The sequence below is a fragment of the Bos grunniens genome, chromosome 16, assembly GCF_055505025.1.
Source record: "Bos grunniens cultivar Pamir isolate PY7600 chromosome 16, Bosgru_T2T1.0, whole genome shotgun sequence".
NCBI classification, from domain to species: domain Eukaryota; kingdom Metazoa; phylum Chordata; class Mammalia; order Artiodactyla; family Bovidae; genus Bos; species Bos grunniens.
Window position 1 is genome coordinate 11,796,193 of NC_141180.1, and position 15,872 is coordinate 11,812,064.

The window sequence follows — 15,872 nt, forward strand, 5'->3', positions numbered from 1 at the left end:
GGACGCCTCTGTGGGTGAGTGACTCCTTGTACAGTGATAGGGTTCAAAAGTGGGTTAGTCGCTGAAGTGGTTATAGCCCTGTTACTCAACGAAGAGACATGAAATGTCCACCCACATCACTAGGGGCTCCCTGTGAGACTCTATGGCAGTTGATCAGTTGGCTGAAAATACGGGCCAGGGCTGTGCTCTGCCCTGCTCAGTCATGTCCGACTCTTTGTGACCCCCTGGACTGCAGCCCACCAGGCTCCTCTGTCCATGGGATTCTCCAGGCAAGAATACTGGAGTGGGTAGCCATGCCCTCCTCCAGGGGATCTTCCCGACCCAGGGATCGAATCCACGTCTCTTGTGTCTCCTGCATCGGCAGGCAGATTATTTACCACTGCACCACCTGGGAAGCCATTGTTTAAAGAGATGAGTCATGCTGTTAATAAACTTGAAAGACAAAAACAAGAATCTGGGTTTTCTATAGCAGCCTCTGCCTGTCTTTTCTCCGACAGATTGGGATCTGAATAAATGGCAGTGGGGTGGGGCAGCACATTCTTGGCATTTAATAAGGGTTATCACTAGCAGTGAGAAAGCCCCATTTCTAGGCTCTTCACACTCCATTTACTTAGCAATTACCCCTTTCACGTTTTGTTCTAACAATGATGACTTTGGGAAATTTCAAACTAATTCTTCAGCGTGTTATACAGGAATGAAAAGTGGGTAGAAATAAATGGGCTTTAAAGAAGTTAAAAAGCAGGTTTTTCCCAGGCACATTTGCCTATGAAAATAATCCTAAAAGTAAGCAGATGCTTTCGACTAAGGCAAAACATACAGAGTACAGAAAAGATTCAACTGTTTTCTCTGAAAAAAAAAAAAAAGTTTATTGCATTTGGAAGTCAATAGATATCTTTTACAAAAAAGGTTAGAATAAAGATCTCACATTTGTAAAGGCACATATGAAACATTTAACAGCAATGACAAGGGCAGTGAGAACATAAAACAATACACAACCAGAACCAATATCTAAAGACTTTATAAAAACAGGTAAGAAACAGTGCAAAAATACTGTCAAAAGTCAGTTTCATACACTTTATAACTGTGTATAAAACTGGCAAGCATAAGCTTATTTACTGATATAAAAAAAGCACATAGAAGAGCATGCATAGATTTATTTAAGGCTTTTAATATCATCGAGAGAGAGTCTATAAAAGTGAAGTTGACATGTGAATATTAATCACTCCCCAATTCAGGGAATGTCATATAAACGTCTCCGCCTTCCTCTCTCCTTACAACTAGCTTGTCATAATGAGACTGGACTTCCATCTTGCATGGTAGCAAGTGGACACCTCGGGGAGAAGAATGTGTTCTCAGGATCCCAAGTCCCCACTCTGGAATGCATGTCTCACAGCAGTAACTCGATAGGCAGTTACATGTCCAGGTCAGCCCATGCCAGCCAGCCACGTGCGGCTGACAGCCCTGCAGTTCAGTGGTGTTGGATGTCAGAAGGCTTCTGTGGACTGACTCAAGAACCTTAAGAACAAACCGGTTTCTACATTAGGGACTTGTCTGTACATCCGAAATGAGGCCTATTAAATGTCAACTGGCTTGAATGATATAACAACTGACAACATATTAAAGACAGAGACCAAGGAAAACTTCAAAATACTGAATTAAGTAGCACAATTATAGTCCAGTGAAATAGATTAGCATGTTACTTGATGTAACACAGGTTATATAAGGTTACATATTTAATAGTCATCTGCATATGTAAACCCTTTTTTATCCCATTTACATATATATGCTCAAGCAAGTCAGTTGACTACTGAAGGAACAAAGGACATACACAGGAAATCATCTCTGATAAAGAGTAACCTTACTTTTGAAAGGATAAGTTCGATAGATTTTAAAGATTCCAAACTGGCAAGAAAGTTCAGTCAAAGGAAGTTGCAGTAACATTTTACAATGTTCACGTCGGGGGCAGAAAATGGCTCTGAATTACAGCTCTCAGTTCCAAGCTGAAGGTATTTATTAGCTAACACTGCAATTCAGGGAGGTGGGCGGCCCCTGAGAAATGCTGAGAATACCAGGCACCTCTGCTCTGAGAGCCAGCCGAGCTCAACTCAGAGCAGGACTCCTGAGCTGTTAGCCAAACAGTTCCACCCCAAGGTACAGAAAGACCCCAATCCAATGTTTCCAGGCTTGTCCCCAAGACCTCTCTCAGGTAAGGTGGGCTCTCTGTTTGCCTTGAGGAGGAGGTTGGGAAGAAAGGTCCCATCACAGACTGGATGAATAGCAATCCTGCCCCTCCCTAGACAGCCTTGCAGCTTGTAAAAAGTCTGCAAAGAGCCCAGAGCTTCACCCGTTTCACCAGACCATCTAGGCTGTGTAGAGGCCATGATGAAAGGAACACGGTCTGCAGGAAGGGGCTGGAGACGATCTGACCACACGTGTATCATTATGCCAAAGGCAGCCACTGGGGATCCATAGAAGGTCACCTCAAAATAATCCTGAGAGACTGCTGCAATCTTTGTTCAAACAGGACTGATCATTGAATCCAGCTTTTCTTTCATTCCTTTCTAGTCCTGAACGATAGTGTCAATCACCAAGGGGAAAGAGGGTGGAAGGTCAGCTTCCTGGTTGCTGACAGCACCTGGCTATTTTCATTCTGGTTACTTCCATTTGCCAGATTCTATTCCTTGAAACCATGCAAATGCCAGATTTTACTTTTTGAAACTATAGAAGCATGTTAAGAATTAGATTTCCTAATTTTATAATTTGGAGAGATTTTAAAGAGTGATTCCCTATGACTAGATTCAACTGTTTTGTAAGGGTTGCACCAGAAGGGTAAGGAAGGAAAAGGGGTTGCTGTCGAGAGCTGCTCCATAAAAGCAAATGAGAAAAGGAAAGATCGGCACGCGGGGTACTCTTAGAAAGGAGAGGGTGACATCAGAAAGTATTCCCACTTGTGCTCTCAAGTGAGCCAGGGAACTGCCATTATGTATTGACATCTTCCTGGTTCTCATGCCCTGATTACAAAGACGGCATGCTGGGAAGGGGGTGCTCCACTCTGCAGCCACCCCGGGGGCCCCCAGGAGGGACACAGTCAAGACGCCCAGGAGCTGCGATGGCTAACTCCGGAACCGTGTGGATGAGCAAAACATTCTGCTGAAAAGGCTGCCAGCAAAGGGAGGGCCACTAGCAAGCAAGGGGAGGGGTCTTCCTGAGCAGTGGATCGAGGCAGGCATTGGAACCCAGAATGTTCGTCAAGCTCTCTCACAACAGCGAGGACACAGTTTAAAACGACCAGCGAGGGTGGAACTGATCTTCCCACTGCAGTGAGGTCTTGCCTAGGAGTGCCGCCTCACTTCCACCCCCCTGACCTCGCAGAGAAGGACGGAGTAGGAGAGACACCCCCGAGTTCAAAAAGTTCTTTGTGAGTCCAGAACGTTTTCATAGCAACTCCAAAGCTGATCTAAAAAGCCTTCCTCTTCCTCCCCCCCATTTACAGCTCTTCTCTGGGCAAGCTCCTGGTGTTCTGGGGAAAGAATGGTCTTGATGGCTCAAAGCATGGCAGAGGGAACAGACACTTTCTAGACAGATGCTCATCACGGTCAGGCTTGCCCATTGGCTCATGCCCTCCTGTCTTAAAATGTCCTTGAATTTATTTTTAAAATGGGAAGGCTGACCGAAGCTGAACAATAGGAACTGATGCGCATCCTCCCTTTTACAGCACAAACAACAATAAATTATGCAGTCTTGTGACATCCATTGGGTGCCAGATATTCAATGCCAGCCTCATGGACGTTTTAATAGAGAACTTTTTAGTCTGGCCTTGAGAAAGAAGATGCAGCTATAATAAGCTGGAAAAAATAAGTAAAGTAGTGAGCTGGTAAAAACACCTACCCATCTGAGTTTCTAATGGAAATTCAAAAGCTCAGAGCAGGCAGGATAAAGGTTGAGTATTGGGCAAGCAGGTCATTGAGTTTCTCAGGATCTTGGGAAGAACAGCAATTTTCAGGGTAATACATATGAGTTGGCAGAATTTGATTGAATACACCTGCCCATTTCTCCCAGGAATGTTGCTGCTCCTTTCAATAGTAAGGTCTTCTGCCCCCAAATGTCTTAGAAGCTGAGGCAAAGAGAAGGACCACTCTGCTACCCTGCTCAGAGCTCAGAAGTGTCAAACATAATCTTAACGTCCTGGAGTTGGTAGGGCCAACTAGGACTATTTCAACCCTATAGACCCATAAAGTTCTAGACCAATGGAGATTTTGTGCAGTCTCCATGAAAACCCCAACTTTCTCCATTGGAAAGTAGTGCTAGATGAATTGTTACTTTGCTCACAAAAAGAAATGACTAAATAAGAGCATGATAAATGCCTGATAAAATCCATAGGCCATAAAAAACACAGTTGCAGAAGAATCTTTGGTAAAACATGAAGAAACTGAATTCCCACAAAGAGCCACCTTAACAGCCCAACAGGAATTACCTGGTGCTTCTAGAAGTTTCTTACTCTAGGATGCTGACAGTTATTCCCAACATGAAAGAGGAATGAAGGGTAGATTAACACTATATGCCTGTGACTCAGTCCCCATTCCTTGAATCTAAGCTCCCTGGCAAACATATTAGAAGGCCCCTGTGCTTACCCACCCTTTGACCTCAATTGATTGACAGATTCCTTCCCCCTCAAAAAATCAATAATCTACGCAATTTCTCCATCATACACACGACTGGACGTGGGGAAAAGATTTGAAAGCACACTTCGCTTTGTCGCTCTGGACACCTTTGGGCCCACAGATTATGTTCCATAACCACTGGGCTGAGGCCAGCTAATACAGACTATACATCAAGAAAGAACAACAGCTGAAAATCCCCAGACATGTGCCTGATGGCCAGCCCTGCTTATGAGAATCCAAAGTGCACTGACATCTCTGCAAAGTGTGACTCCAAGCCCCAGGAGACAGCCCACTCACCAAGTGAGGCGAGGGTCACTGCAACAAGGCCACAGGTTCACAGAGAGAACCCAGCGTACACGCTTTCATGTTCATTAGCTCTTGAGAAAAGACATATGGCGCATTGGGATCCAGACTAATCAAGGGGAAGAAACAAACTATACATATTAGGTTGATCCAAGTGAATTTTCTGTCATTGTAAATTTAAAAAATGGTCCAAATCCTGGAAATTTCATAGGAGTCAACCTGGAAAAGGAGAAGAAAGGTCGGCAGCTGGATCAGAGTGCTGACTTACTGTAGCCATCAGTGTTTACAGAAAGAGCTGAGTGTGAGCAGGATAAAGGTTAAAAGTGTCCTGGGCAGCCAATGGACAAGTCCCATGGGACCCCGCCCAGTAGAGCCCACAGGGACCCTCTATCCAGGCCGATGGAGGAAGGTGCCAGAGGACCAAGGGACTTGGAGGCAAATGACTAACGACAGTCAAAAAAATAGTCGTGCTTTTCAATCTAGGACCACAAATGTTGTAGAAGTAAAGTTCTCTGAAGTTTATTACTCAAAACAGTCCACGTGGAGATGTCCCTGACCTTACTGTTCTCTCCAGCTGAGGGGAGGAACTCAATTCCTTGCCTATAAAGGGACCAGCGATTGGCATCCCTGCGTAAAGCCACCAAATCCTTATCTGCTTCCCATCCAGGGAAAGAGATGGGTCTAAAGATAAATACAGCCAAAAGGCGGTGTCTCCTTAGAGCCTCAGGATTCCAGTCAAGCACAGCAGGACATGGGCTGGCTTTGCTGGCAGCCTCAGCCTAGCTCAAGGATGAAGACATCAAACTCAGCTCCCCCTGGGCCAGGGACCACAGCAAACAAGCATGAACCCTGGGTCAGCACACCCAAATGAGCCGGATGAAAGAAACAAGACATTTCAACCGGAAAAGCTGCAAACCCAGAGGCCTGAAAGTGTTGGCGGCCTTGTGGTGACATAGTGTCTTTTTTTCCCCCCTCCATTTTTTATTTTCTCCCCACTGCAGCAACAGACCCCGGCAGCCCCAGCTTCAGACTTGCTATGTCGTCGGGAACTCATTCCAAAAGCTCTAACTAGATAACTAATTTAATACACTTTGCTTCAAGGTTTATTCCTTGGCTTGCTTCCCAGATATAAAGCATCTCTGGGCAATTATGATGCAGATGCCGCTGAAAGGACTTTAAATGGCTGCTGCTAATTTAACAGGAGATAGGTTGGCATTTACTGGAGATGCAAAAAGGAATGCAAAACGGGCTCAAGGACCAAAAGCATTTGTTTTTAAAAACAAAATATCGGGAATCACTTTTAAATGTTTTCCTTTGGGTTTCAATATAAACTCTGGCTAGGAAGTTGGATACCGAACCTACTTCTCTACATTTTGTGCAATCAGGAATATTCCCTTGGCACCAAGTGGCAACATTGGTGAGTTGAAAGGATGTCCAAGAGTGATGGGCTCAAAGAGACTGCACATCTACTCGCTGCCCACATGAGAAATCAACAGTGCTCACATGGGGGCTGAGGGAGGAAAGAGGAATACCGATGTGGTTCATCAAACAATAAGCCAGTAACTGCAGACCAACCGTTAAAACATCCCTAACGGCAGAGGATCCCAAGGATGGAAAGTCTCTAAGGAAAAGGAAACAAGTTTCTCTCTGCCTGCTGATGATCCATGTTCTGAGCATCTCCTCGTGAGAGCTATGAGCTCTGATCCACTGAAAATACATGTCATCCCAGTGGTTTTCCTTTTTCAGATCATTCAGCAGAATTCCAGACCCTAGGGGGCTCAGTAGAAGCTCTACTCCCGACTGATTCTTCAGTCCTTGGAGGAGAAGGGAAGAGACCCTCCCTCGCCAGATACTCTTGAGTCCAAATACAGACTCAGGTGTGAAACTGAGTTTTTCATAGCTGGCCAGGTATGAAACCAAGTTGATTTATACTCCAAAGCCCATCGGGAATCAGCTTCCACACCTGTTTACTGTTGTGTGGTGACTGGAAATAACAAAGGCGCACTCCTTCTGGTGGGTTGGATGCCATTCTTTCCATGTATTTACAGCTCAAGAGGGGGAAAAAAAGCAGCGGAGGAATACATCATGGAATACCCACAAAGGTCAGTTTTAAGACAAAAGCCACAACTGAAAAGTTGTACCAAGAAAAGCCAGATGACAGAAGAATTCCCTAAAGTCAGCAAGAGGGAAAGCACCCGGAACATGCTTTATTTTGTACTAACCTATGAAGTTCAGGACAGTGACCAGTGAACCAACGGTGTTCTAGTTTGGTCACTCAGCATGTCTGACTCTTTGTGACCCCATGGACTATAGCCTGCCAGGCTCCTCTGTCCATGGGATTCTCCTAGGCGAGAATACTAGAGTGGGTTGTCATTCCCTCCTCCAGGGGATCTTCCCCACCCAGGGATCAAACCCGTGTGTCTCTTATGTTTCCTGCATTGGCAGGCAGGTTCTTTACCACTACAGCCACCTGGAAAGCCCCCATCAAGCCACAGGAACCCCCAATATAAGAGAATAGTGTTGTTTTTCCCCTTCAGAAATAGGGTCTTAGTGCTTTATATTTTAGGATGCACTCATTTCCTTGCCATCTTTGATTTGGATATGAGCAATAAGGCTGATGAATTTCAGGGTTGGTCACAAATCTGGCTGCAACTTCACCAGAGATGTGTTCCCTTCTGCCTCTGCCCCACAAAGGACGCACCAGCCAACCCTCCCTCCATACAGCCCTGTTTACACTGCAGATCAGTCAAAATGTGGTTCAAATGAAAAGGACTATATTATTGTGAAAACTGCCATAGGATGATTCACAAGTTATCCCGAAAGAGGAAAAAATAAATTATCTCATATAAAATAGTACACGATGTTTGTGAGTGATCTTGGCTCCCGCCTTCAGGGAGTCCGTGGCCTCTGCCTGCTCCGGCCATCTGCGCCCTGCTGGGAAACAGATGTTGTCTGGAGGTGTCTCCCCATCCGTGAGATGGAGCTGGGCCCCTCTTCTGGGAACTGCCGTCGGGGATGCGGGGGTTAAATGAGTCTGGAGTTTTGGAGAAACTGGATGAGGACTTGATAGACAAACTTGTACTGAGCGATGGTCTGGATCATAAACATTCTTTGCTCCCTGAGGAGCCTCAGCATCATCGGTACTTCCACCTTCTGCAAGAAAAGAAAAGATTCTGAGATGGTGGGCTGGAGGGGCTTCCCTTGGGTCATTTCTCATTCCCTTACCTGGAATGAGGAATGTATTTACTCGCAGCCCCTGTACAGGTACGGGAAGAAGCCAAAGACCGCCCCCTCTAGGTTACCCCCATCGAAGACCGTGCCTACAGCTGGAGAAGCTGGCTGTCCCGCACCACTGGTGTGATATTTTAAATACAGACCAGTCTGTTAGAGAAGACAAAGAGGCTGGAGTTAAACCCAGCTGGTTCCTCTCAAGGCTACCATGGCCCAACGGGAGGATTTAAGCCAGTTTTGGGTCATTTCTTCCTCTGTGATATCAGGATACCAATGCTTTCCTTTAACGCCATGCGGCCTTGACCAAGTCAGTGATGGTTCCTCAGCAATAACACGGGATGATAAACCATACCCAGCTCATAGGATCAAGTGAAGAAGCGCATGTAAAGCATTTAGCACAGTGTCTGGCACACAAGAGCTCTCGATAAAGACTACTCAGTGTCTCAGTCTTAGTGAAATAAGAACACCCGTGCCCATCCTGCCATCTTGCAGGACCTCGGGTATAACCACGTGAGATCATTTGTGTGTAAACCTTTAAAATGTCAAAGCACAATCTCTGGACACCAGTCTTGTTTGGAGTGATCGCCTTTAACTAACAATATCCTGAGTGTTAAATGAGATGGCCTGAGTGTTAAATGAGATGGCCTGTGTGTAAATCCTTTGCGGATCTCCAATGGAGAGGAATGAAAACGGTGGGTCATCGGTGTCCTGGTGCGCCCTCCCTCCTGTCACTTCCATCCTCCTGGCCCAGCTGGGGCAGAAGCACCATGGAGTCCGTGTGCCATCGTGCCCTTGGCACACGCGCCCCCTGCTCTGGGAGCGCTTAGTCCAGGGGAACAACCACACCCAGGAAACTACCAAGGACTCAGCAAGCATTGAAAACAGAATAATAAAAACTAAGTCATATGTCTTCTCCTCCTTTACTTTCCAAAGTCATTTCAGCTATTTCCAAATTTTGTGTAGCTACGATACCACACATGCCGTCCTATTTCGTTGAGCTTCTCCGCAACAAGTTAAGTAACACACACCACAGATTTAAAAGGGACAAGTCCCTGGTAATAAGGAAAGAGAAAAAAGCATGTGAATCCTCAAACTATTAGTCAAAATACAGAGCCTAGACCATAAGCTTCTGATGGTAACTAGTGGGTCTGTGTCTAAACTATATTCTGAAGTACCACAGAGCACCTACCATAGCAATTAACACAATGCACGATGAGTCTTGTTCTGTGTGGGGCCCTGAATGTAGGGATAGAATAAGACTGTTTCTACCTTGTGCCCATCAAAGGCTTTGACAAGAGAGGCAGAGTCACATAGGAGCTAAGAGGTCCTCTCCCTGTGCCTCAGTTTCTCTTTGTTAGATGCAGGTTCTAATAGGGATTCTCCAGGCAAGAATACTAGAATGGGTTGCTATGCCCTCTGTGGGGTCAAAGAGAGTGAGACATGACTGAAGTGACTTAGCAAGCTCGCACACACTAGTAGGGCCTCTCTCATAAGATCACTGTAAAGGCTACGAGTTGTAAGGCTCTTGAAATAGTGTTGGCGCATGTACAAGTGCTCAGTTGCTTCAGTTGTGTCAGACTCTTTGGGACCCCATGGACTGCAGCCCACCAGACTCCTCTGTCCATGAGATTCTCCAGGTAAGAGTGCTGGAGTGGGTTGCCATGCTCTCTTCCCAGGGATCTGACCAACCCAAGGATTGAACCCAAGTCTCCTGCATTGCAGGCAGGCTCTTTACTGCTGAGTCACCAGGGAAGTCCCAGTGTTGGCACATGGTAAATGCTAAACACATGTGAGTTGTGGTTATTATAATATTTTCATGCTTCTCGTCATCGTCACCACCCCCTTCATCATCTCCACCACCCCCTTCACCATCTATATTACCTCCTCCACCACCACCATCTCCTTTCCTTCCACCTTCTCCTCCAATTCCACCACTATCTCCTCCAACTTCCCTACCTCTATCATCATCACCACCACCACCTTCATAGCGCCACCATCACTTCCATTTGCATCTCCGCCACCACCACTATCATCATGATCACTACCATCTCCCTAACCTATAAGACTCATCAAGGGTGGTTTACTAGCTGATGTGGGGCCATCTGGGGACAAGACCAAGGTTCCCCTGGTCCTTAATGAAATCCTTCAACCTGCCTTGAAGATTCACTCCCACAGGCTCCGCTGTCCATTGTCCCTAACTCAAGGAATCAGGAGGCCGTTGATGCTTTCTCTACCTTGTTTAGGAGGCATTTTCTCCCCTTACTCTATGAACAGGGGAGGAGGGAGTAACCGATTCAGAAAAGCAGCAAGATCAAGACATCTTGCTTTGTGGCTAGTGAGAACCTGACCTTTTGTAATCTAGCTGATCGGGGACAGGCAGCCAGGAGAGAGGATCACAAACCATGAAACTGGTGCATTCTGGAGGAAAAAAATGTATGGGCATTGAAATGTTACAGCCAACACCCAGTCACCAAAGGCAACAGGACACACAGAAGCTTCTCGGGGCAGCCCCGGAGATTCCCCTCCCATTGCTACCTCACAGCTGCCCAACTTCACAGTAAGGATCTTCGCTCCGATAAAAAGCATCTCCCTGAGAAAACTCAAACTCTATGGATTATCGACTAAAACATAAAGTATCCGAGATCCAGAAAACAGGAAAAGGAGATGGGAAAGTTTAGACAGGAGAAAAATGGGACACCCCATTTTATACTGATTTAGCAAAATCTTTTGTTTAAAAAAACAAAGCAACGTGGTCCCACTCCTAAAGTAAGGGTTTGAATTTTACTAGACAGGCCTGAAGCAGAACAAGTAGAGAACTTTTTTCTCCCTAGCCATTTACCAATAGCAGTTATGGGAAACGGCACAGATAAGGCTGACTATATTTGTGCTAGGGCAAGGGAAGTGAAAAATATGAGTCATCTTGCTATCTTGGAATATCAATGGGAACAGAAGTCGTTTTTGGACTGACCACAGGTTCCCGTAAAGAATGTTCTGGCACGCAGCTAGGCATTGAGGAAATCCGCTATGTCTGGATAAACCCTGTGGAGAGTCTAATCCCTGCAAGCCTTCACCAAGTCCACACAGGGTGTTCGTGGCCACATCCCTCACTCTGCACCAAGCTGGCTCTGACACGTGTTATTTATGTTCCCCTGGGCCAATGACATCTGGTGATCGATGAGCCTTCATGTCATTGCATTAGTGAGGCTCAGTCTTTGATGGGTCTCCAAAGAGCGCTCAGAACAGAGCGATCCTCCATGTCAGACAAGACAGAGAAAATAGCTTCTCATACTCGAAAAGGAGGAAAGGGGAGCACAGGAGGATACGTGGGGAATGGAGAAAAGAAGGGGAGTTTGTCAAAGAAACTGACATGAGGACAAGATCTCTAAGTGGAGAGGGGACGATGAGGCCCTTTCTCTTCCTCAGGAACCCACTGGTGCCACCAGGGGAGCTTGGATACGCTGCAGTCATACGTACCCTGTTTCCACTGTCTCTCAATCCATCTTCCTAGCACTGAGTGGATCTGCAACTCAGTGGTAAGCCATTATTCTAATAGAAACTCCTAGAGATTTCTAGCAGTGACAGGGAAGCAAACAACCCAGAAATCTTCCGTTAGAAAAAAGGATAAAAACTCACAGGAGATGATGAGATTTCTGTGATGGAGACTCAACTGATTCTGTGATGGGCATTTCATTCCCCAACAGAATGTTTGTTTGTTTGAACAATAGGCCACATTGATATAATCCCTCTTGTACTTTTTAACAGCATAAACATTCGTATGTACAGGCTGAAAGTTTCCAAAATTAACTTTTTATAGGCAGGGAACTTAAAACATCCTTTGAACATGTTTAAACTTGGCACTGACTGTTTTCCTAGATGTTTCAATATAATAAATTTCATGGGGCAATATTTAATCTGATTTTTCAAACCACTGATGCTACTGAGCAAATACATATATCGTTGGATAAATTCCTTCACAGAACGTGCATGATAACATCTCCTGATTTTAAAACTACCATTTCAAAAGTCTCCTTTGATTCGCCAAGTTATACAATTTGGAAATTGAACAAGAACCAAATGACACTCGGCGTTTGGAGGCAGAGTGAAGACAAGAAATAACTCGGGGCCAGGAAGTGAAGGACCTCATTTCAAACCTTGGCAGCAGTGCTTAAGAGCCACCTGGCACTGGGCAAGTCATTCGATTGTTTCTGGCCCTCGGTATCGTCATCTCTAAAATCAGAAAACGGACACAAGCTGCTATGAAGAATCCAGCTAAGAAAAAAAAAAAATTAAAGCCATTTAAACCCCCTAAAGCCTCATGAGAATAGAAGGCAGATGACCTGGTTTTTAGCCTTTGATTGCTGTTTTCTCATCTCCACAAAATCAAAAGTCCCTCAGTGTAACTCTGACCTATAGCAAGAAGGGAATGCCATGCGCCGTGTGGGCACAAATAGCCACAGCCCACGTCTAGCGGGAAAGACCCGAACGTGTCTAGCCTGGGCAAAGGCAGGCCATGTCTCTACCCTCAGGTCATCCACCCAGCTCTGCTACACACCACTGCCAACCTAGACAAGAGCAGACAGCCTCCTCAATGAAACCTCCCTCTGAAGAATGAAACAGGTTTTTAAAATACACACAATTTCACGGAGGAGTCAAGCCAAAATACATCCCAGAAATGCTTAAGACTCATCTAAACTATATGGACTGAATAACCCACCATGGAGAATTACCCACAATAAAACCAGACCTTCTACAAAAAACACTGCAGACTTTTGGAAGTTGATGCCAGTGACGATCAGATTTTCTAAATGTTTCCTTTCTTACACTTTGCACTCTTCTTCTATATTATTTGGGTCTCTACACAGAGCAATGAAAGGGAAAGACGATAAGGAAGATTGTAAATGTCAGAGTCCAGGTGAGAATCACGGGTCTGAAAACTCTTGTTAAGAGAGGAAACTAAGCGTGGAAATGGAAGGGCACAGGTAAAAGGTTGGCCGTGGTGTAGCCTGGCCCCAGAGGGGAATGATTCAGAAGCCCGGAGAGACTTACTTCATTATGCTCCAGGCAGTAGATCATCAGCTCAGAAAGGATGACCACGCCGGTCCTCCCCACCCCGGCGCTGCAGTGGACGACGATCGGGGGCCGCAGGTTCCTGGTGCCTTCCAGCATGCTGTTGGTATGGCGACGGACTGACTGGATCTCCTCCAAGTAGGCTGCAAGACAAAATGCAAATCTCATCACTGAAGTCCTCCACGGCTTTGCATACAAGTGAGGGGGGCAAAAATGACGGTGAATTTTTTTTTTTTAAGTGACAATAATTTACAGTTCTTACAAGACACTAATTATTTGGCTGGTACCCACTGTACAGTCCTGGATCCAGAAAGGACCAGCTGGGAGTCAATTAGTCCATGGGAGAATTTGTTCTTTAAATTAAATAGTTCTTTTTTTAAAAATTAAATTCTGTTTTCCCCTCTGCAAATCCCAAAGTCCCCCAAGCAGATGATTCTCGACATTACTTACAGCAATTCCTACTATTAACAGACTGGGATCAGAACACCAGCTAGGTCCCCTTGAAATGCCCGCTTGTCAGAGCCAATTTCTGGTGGGAAGAGCATCCATCTGCCCTTTCCTCCTTCCCTTCACTGAGCGAGTGAACATCAGCTGAGGCTTGACTCCATTTTCAGACTTTAAAATAGACTTTGGGGAGCCTGGTTTTCAGCTTGGATCCCTTGTGGTTACATGAGTAGCTCAAGGTAATAGCCCCCCTTTTTTGGAGGCAATGTGTGGGTTGGGGGGTGCCACCTCCCTCATTGCTTCCAACATCTGCCTGGCCCCACAGGGCTATGCAAGGAACTGTTTAATATTCCAGTTGGTCACAAATGAAAAATTAGTCAATCTAAACCTTAAAGACTTTTTTTTTTCATGATCACAAAAAAAGGGAAAAGAATAATTGTAATCCTCGTACAGTCTAAGAATCAGAAAAAGTCGATTCATAGTTGAGATTTTTATAGTTCAGGGGAGAAGCAGAATTGAAGGTTCTTGATGCTCAGAAAATCTCGTTCCAGTGCAGCAGCGTAAAATCAAATGAGGAGAAAAATTCACACTGCGAAAAAAACTGTATTCAAACCATTCTGATAATGTAAAAGCACCAGATTATATACAATGACTAAGAACTCCTAATTTCCTTTATAACCTTATTTAATTAGTAATCTGAAATAGTTTTACCCAAATGAATGTTTACTACCACCATCAGTGATGTAAAATGAGAGAACAAAACAAGACGGAAGGCAATCTGAGGTGACTACATAAAGTAGTTGCTATTTGTACCAACATGAGCTAAATACTGAGCATGGAATCCCCTTCACAATTCTTTTTTTCCCAGAGATATTAGGCGATGAACATTCTCTGATGGCAGGCAATGTTCACATACAAGAGACAAGGCTTTTCTTGTGTTAAATTTAAGGAGAGAAGTGAAAAGAATATTGATCAATAAAACAGATGCCACTATCAAATGGAATTTCATGGAACACAGAGAAATTAGATTTCAATGAATTCTTTCTCCAGCAATCATATTAATAAAGTTTCTTGAGCTGTAACTCAGTGAAGACCTCTGGAGGCTGGAAGACAGTTTAACTCAGTTACTCTGCATCCAGGCAATCTAATTTAAACACAAACAAAAATCTCTTAAAATTCTTAATGACCTAAAGAGCCATCATTTCTAAGACCCTGCTCAGCACACTTGTCCTGAGTTTCTTAGAAAGGTAAACTAATTAATACTATTTAAATTTTTTCTCTATTTTTCAGTAATTTAGATTTACCTTTCTTAAACTGGCTCAGATTTAAAAGATTTGATTGTAATTTTAGCCATCTTATAAATTCAATCTTTTATCAGAGCTGTTAGTCAACCATCTGATGGATTTACTTTTATTGGTTCCAATTTCTAAGTCTTGCTTCTAATAGCAATTAGCAAAAGATTACCAAAAAAGAATAAAAAGCACACTGTTACGAAGAAAGAAACTTCTGCAGAGGTCACCATGCTCCTTATTAATATTTGGAGCTATAGGTAACTGTCGGGCCTCAGGCAAAGCACTAACCCACTCTAGATCTTGTTCTAGGTCCTCTGAGTCCAATCATCTTTCTTACTTTCAGTGTCCAACTCCTCAAGAACCTTCAGCGCACTAATGGGGAATGAAATACCTGCATCAGAGTCTTTCTAGCTGGACTTATGAAATGGCACTTTTAGGTTTTTGAAAACTTATTCTCACTTCTCTTCCCCACCCCTCCTATTCTCAATGAGTTATCAAAATGAAAATCAAGGTTTTGACATTCAACATCCTCCCTTTGTGGTGGTCACAGGTCCTCTGCCAGCTGGTGAATCAACAACTTAGCAGGTATATAATCAATAATCTGCAGGGCACCCTCAGACCTCCTTCCTAGCTGGGTGAGGAAGCAGTGGGGTTTCCCACAAGTGCAGGATGTTTAGAGGAGTCTGTGGAAAGGAAAGAGGGTGCTACAGCTAGCACCAGAGGCATCAGCTCTCACCCCAGACTGTGATCACTGGGCTGCCTTCATCAGAAGACTGAGAGAGCCTTTAAAACAGAGACAGTTTCATCTCTGCATGCTAAGAGCCGGATTCAGTGTCTGGCACATGGTGGACACACAGGCCCAGGTGCTGGCCTT

At 44.8% G+C, this 15,872-nt stretch overlaps 1 protein-coding gene across 3 annotated transcripts in view; it reads right to left on the reverse strand.

Annotated features, from left to right (window-relative positions):
* Positions 1 to 840: 840 nt before the first annotated feature.
* The window catches only part of PTPN14 (protein tyrosine phosphatase non-receptor type 14), a 196,434-nt gene continuing 181,402 nt past the window's right edge, over positions 841 to 15,872 (reverse strand). For all 3 annotated transcript variants that reach the window (XM_086342379.1, XM_086342381.1, XM_086342380.1), the window contains 2 exons: positions 13,242 to 13,405; positions 841 to 8,117 (listed from right to left, as the gene is read on the reverse strand). In XM_086342379.1, coding sequence (XP_086198505.1) covers positions 7,989 to 8,117; positions 13,242 to 13,405 — 293 coding nt within the window. In that variant the 3' untranslated portion in view covers positions 841 to 7,988. The remainder of the gene's footprint in view (positions 8,118 to 13,241; positions 13,406 to 15,872) is intronic.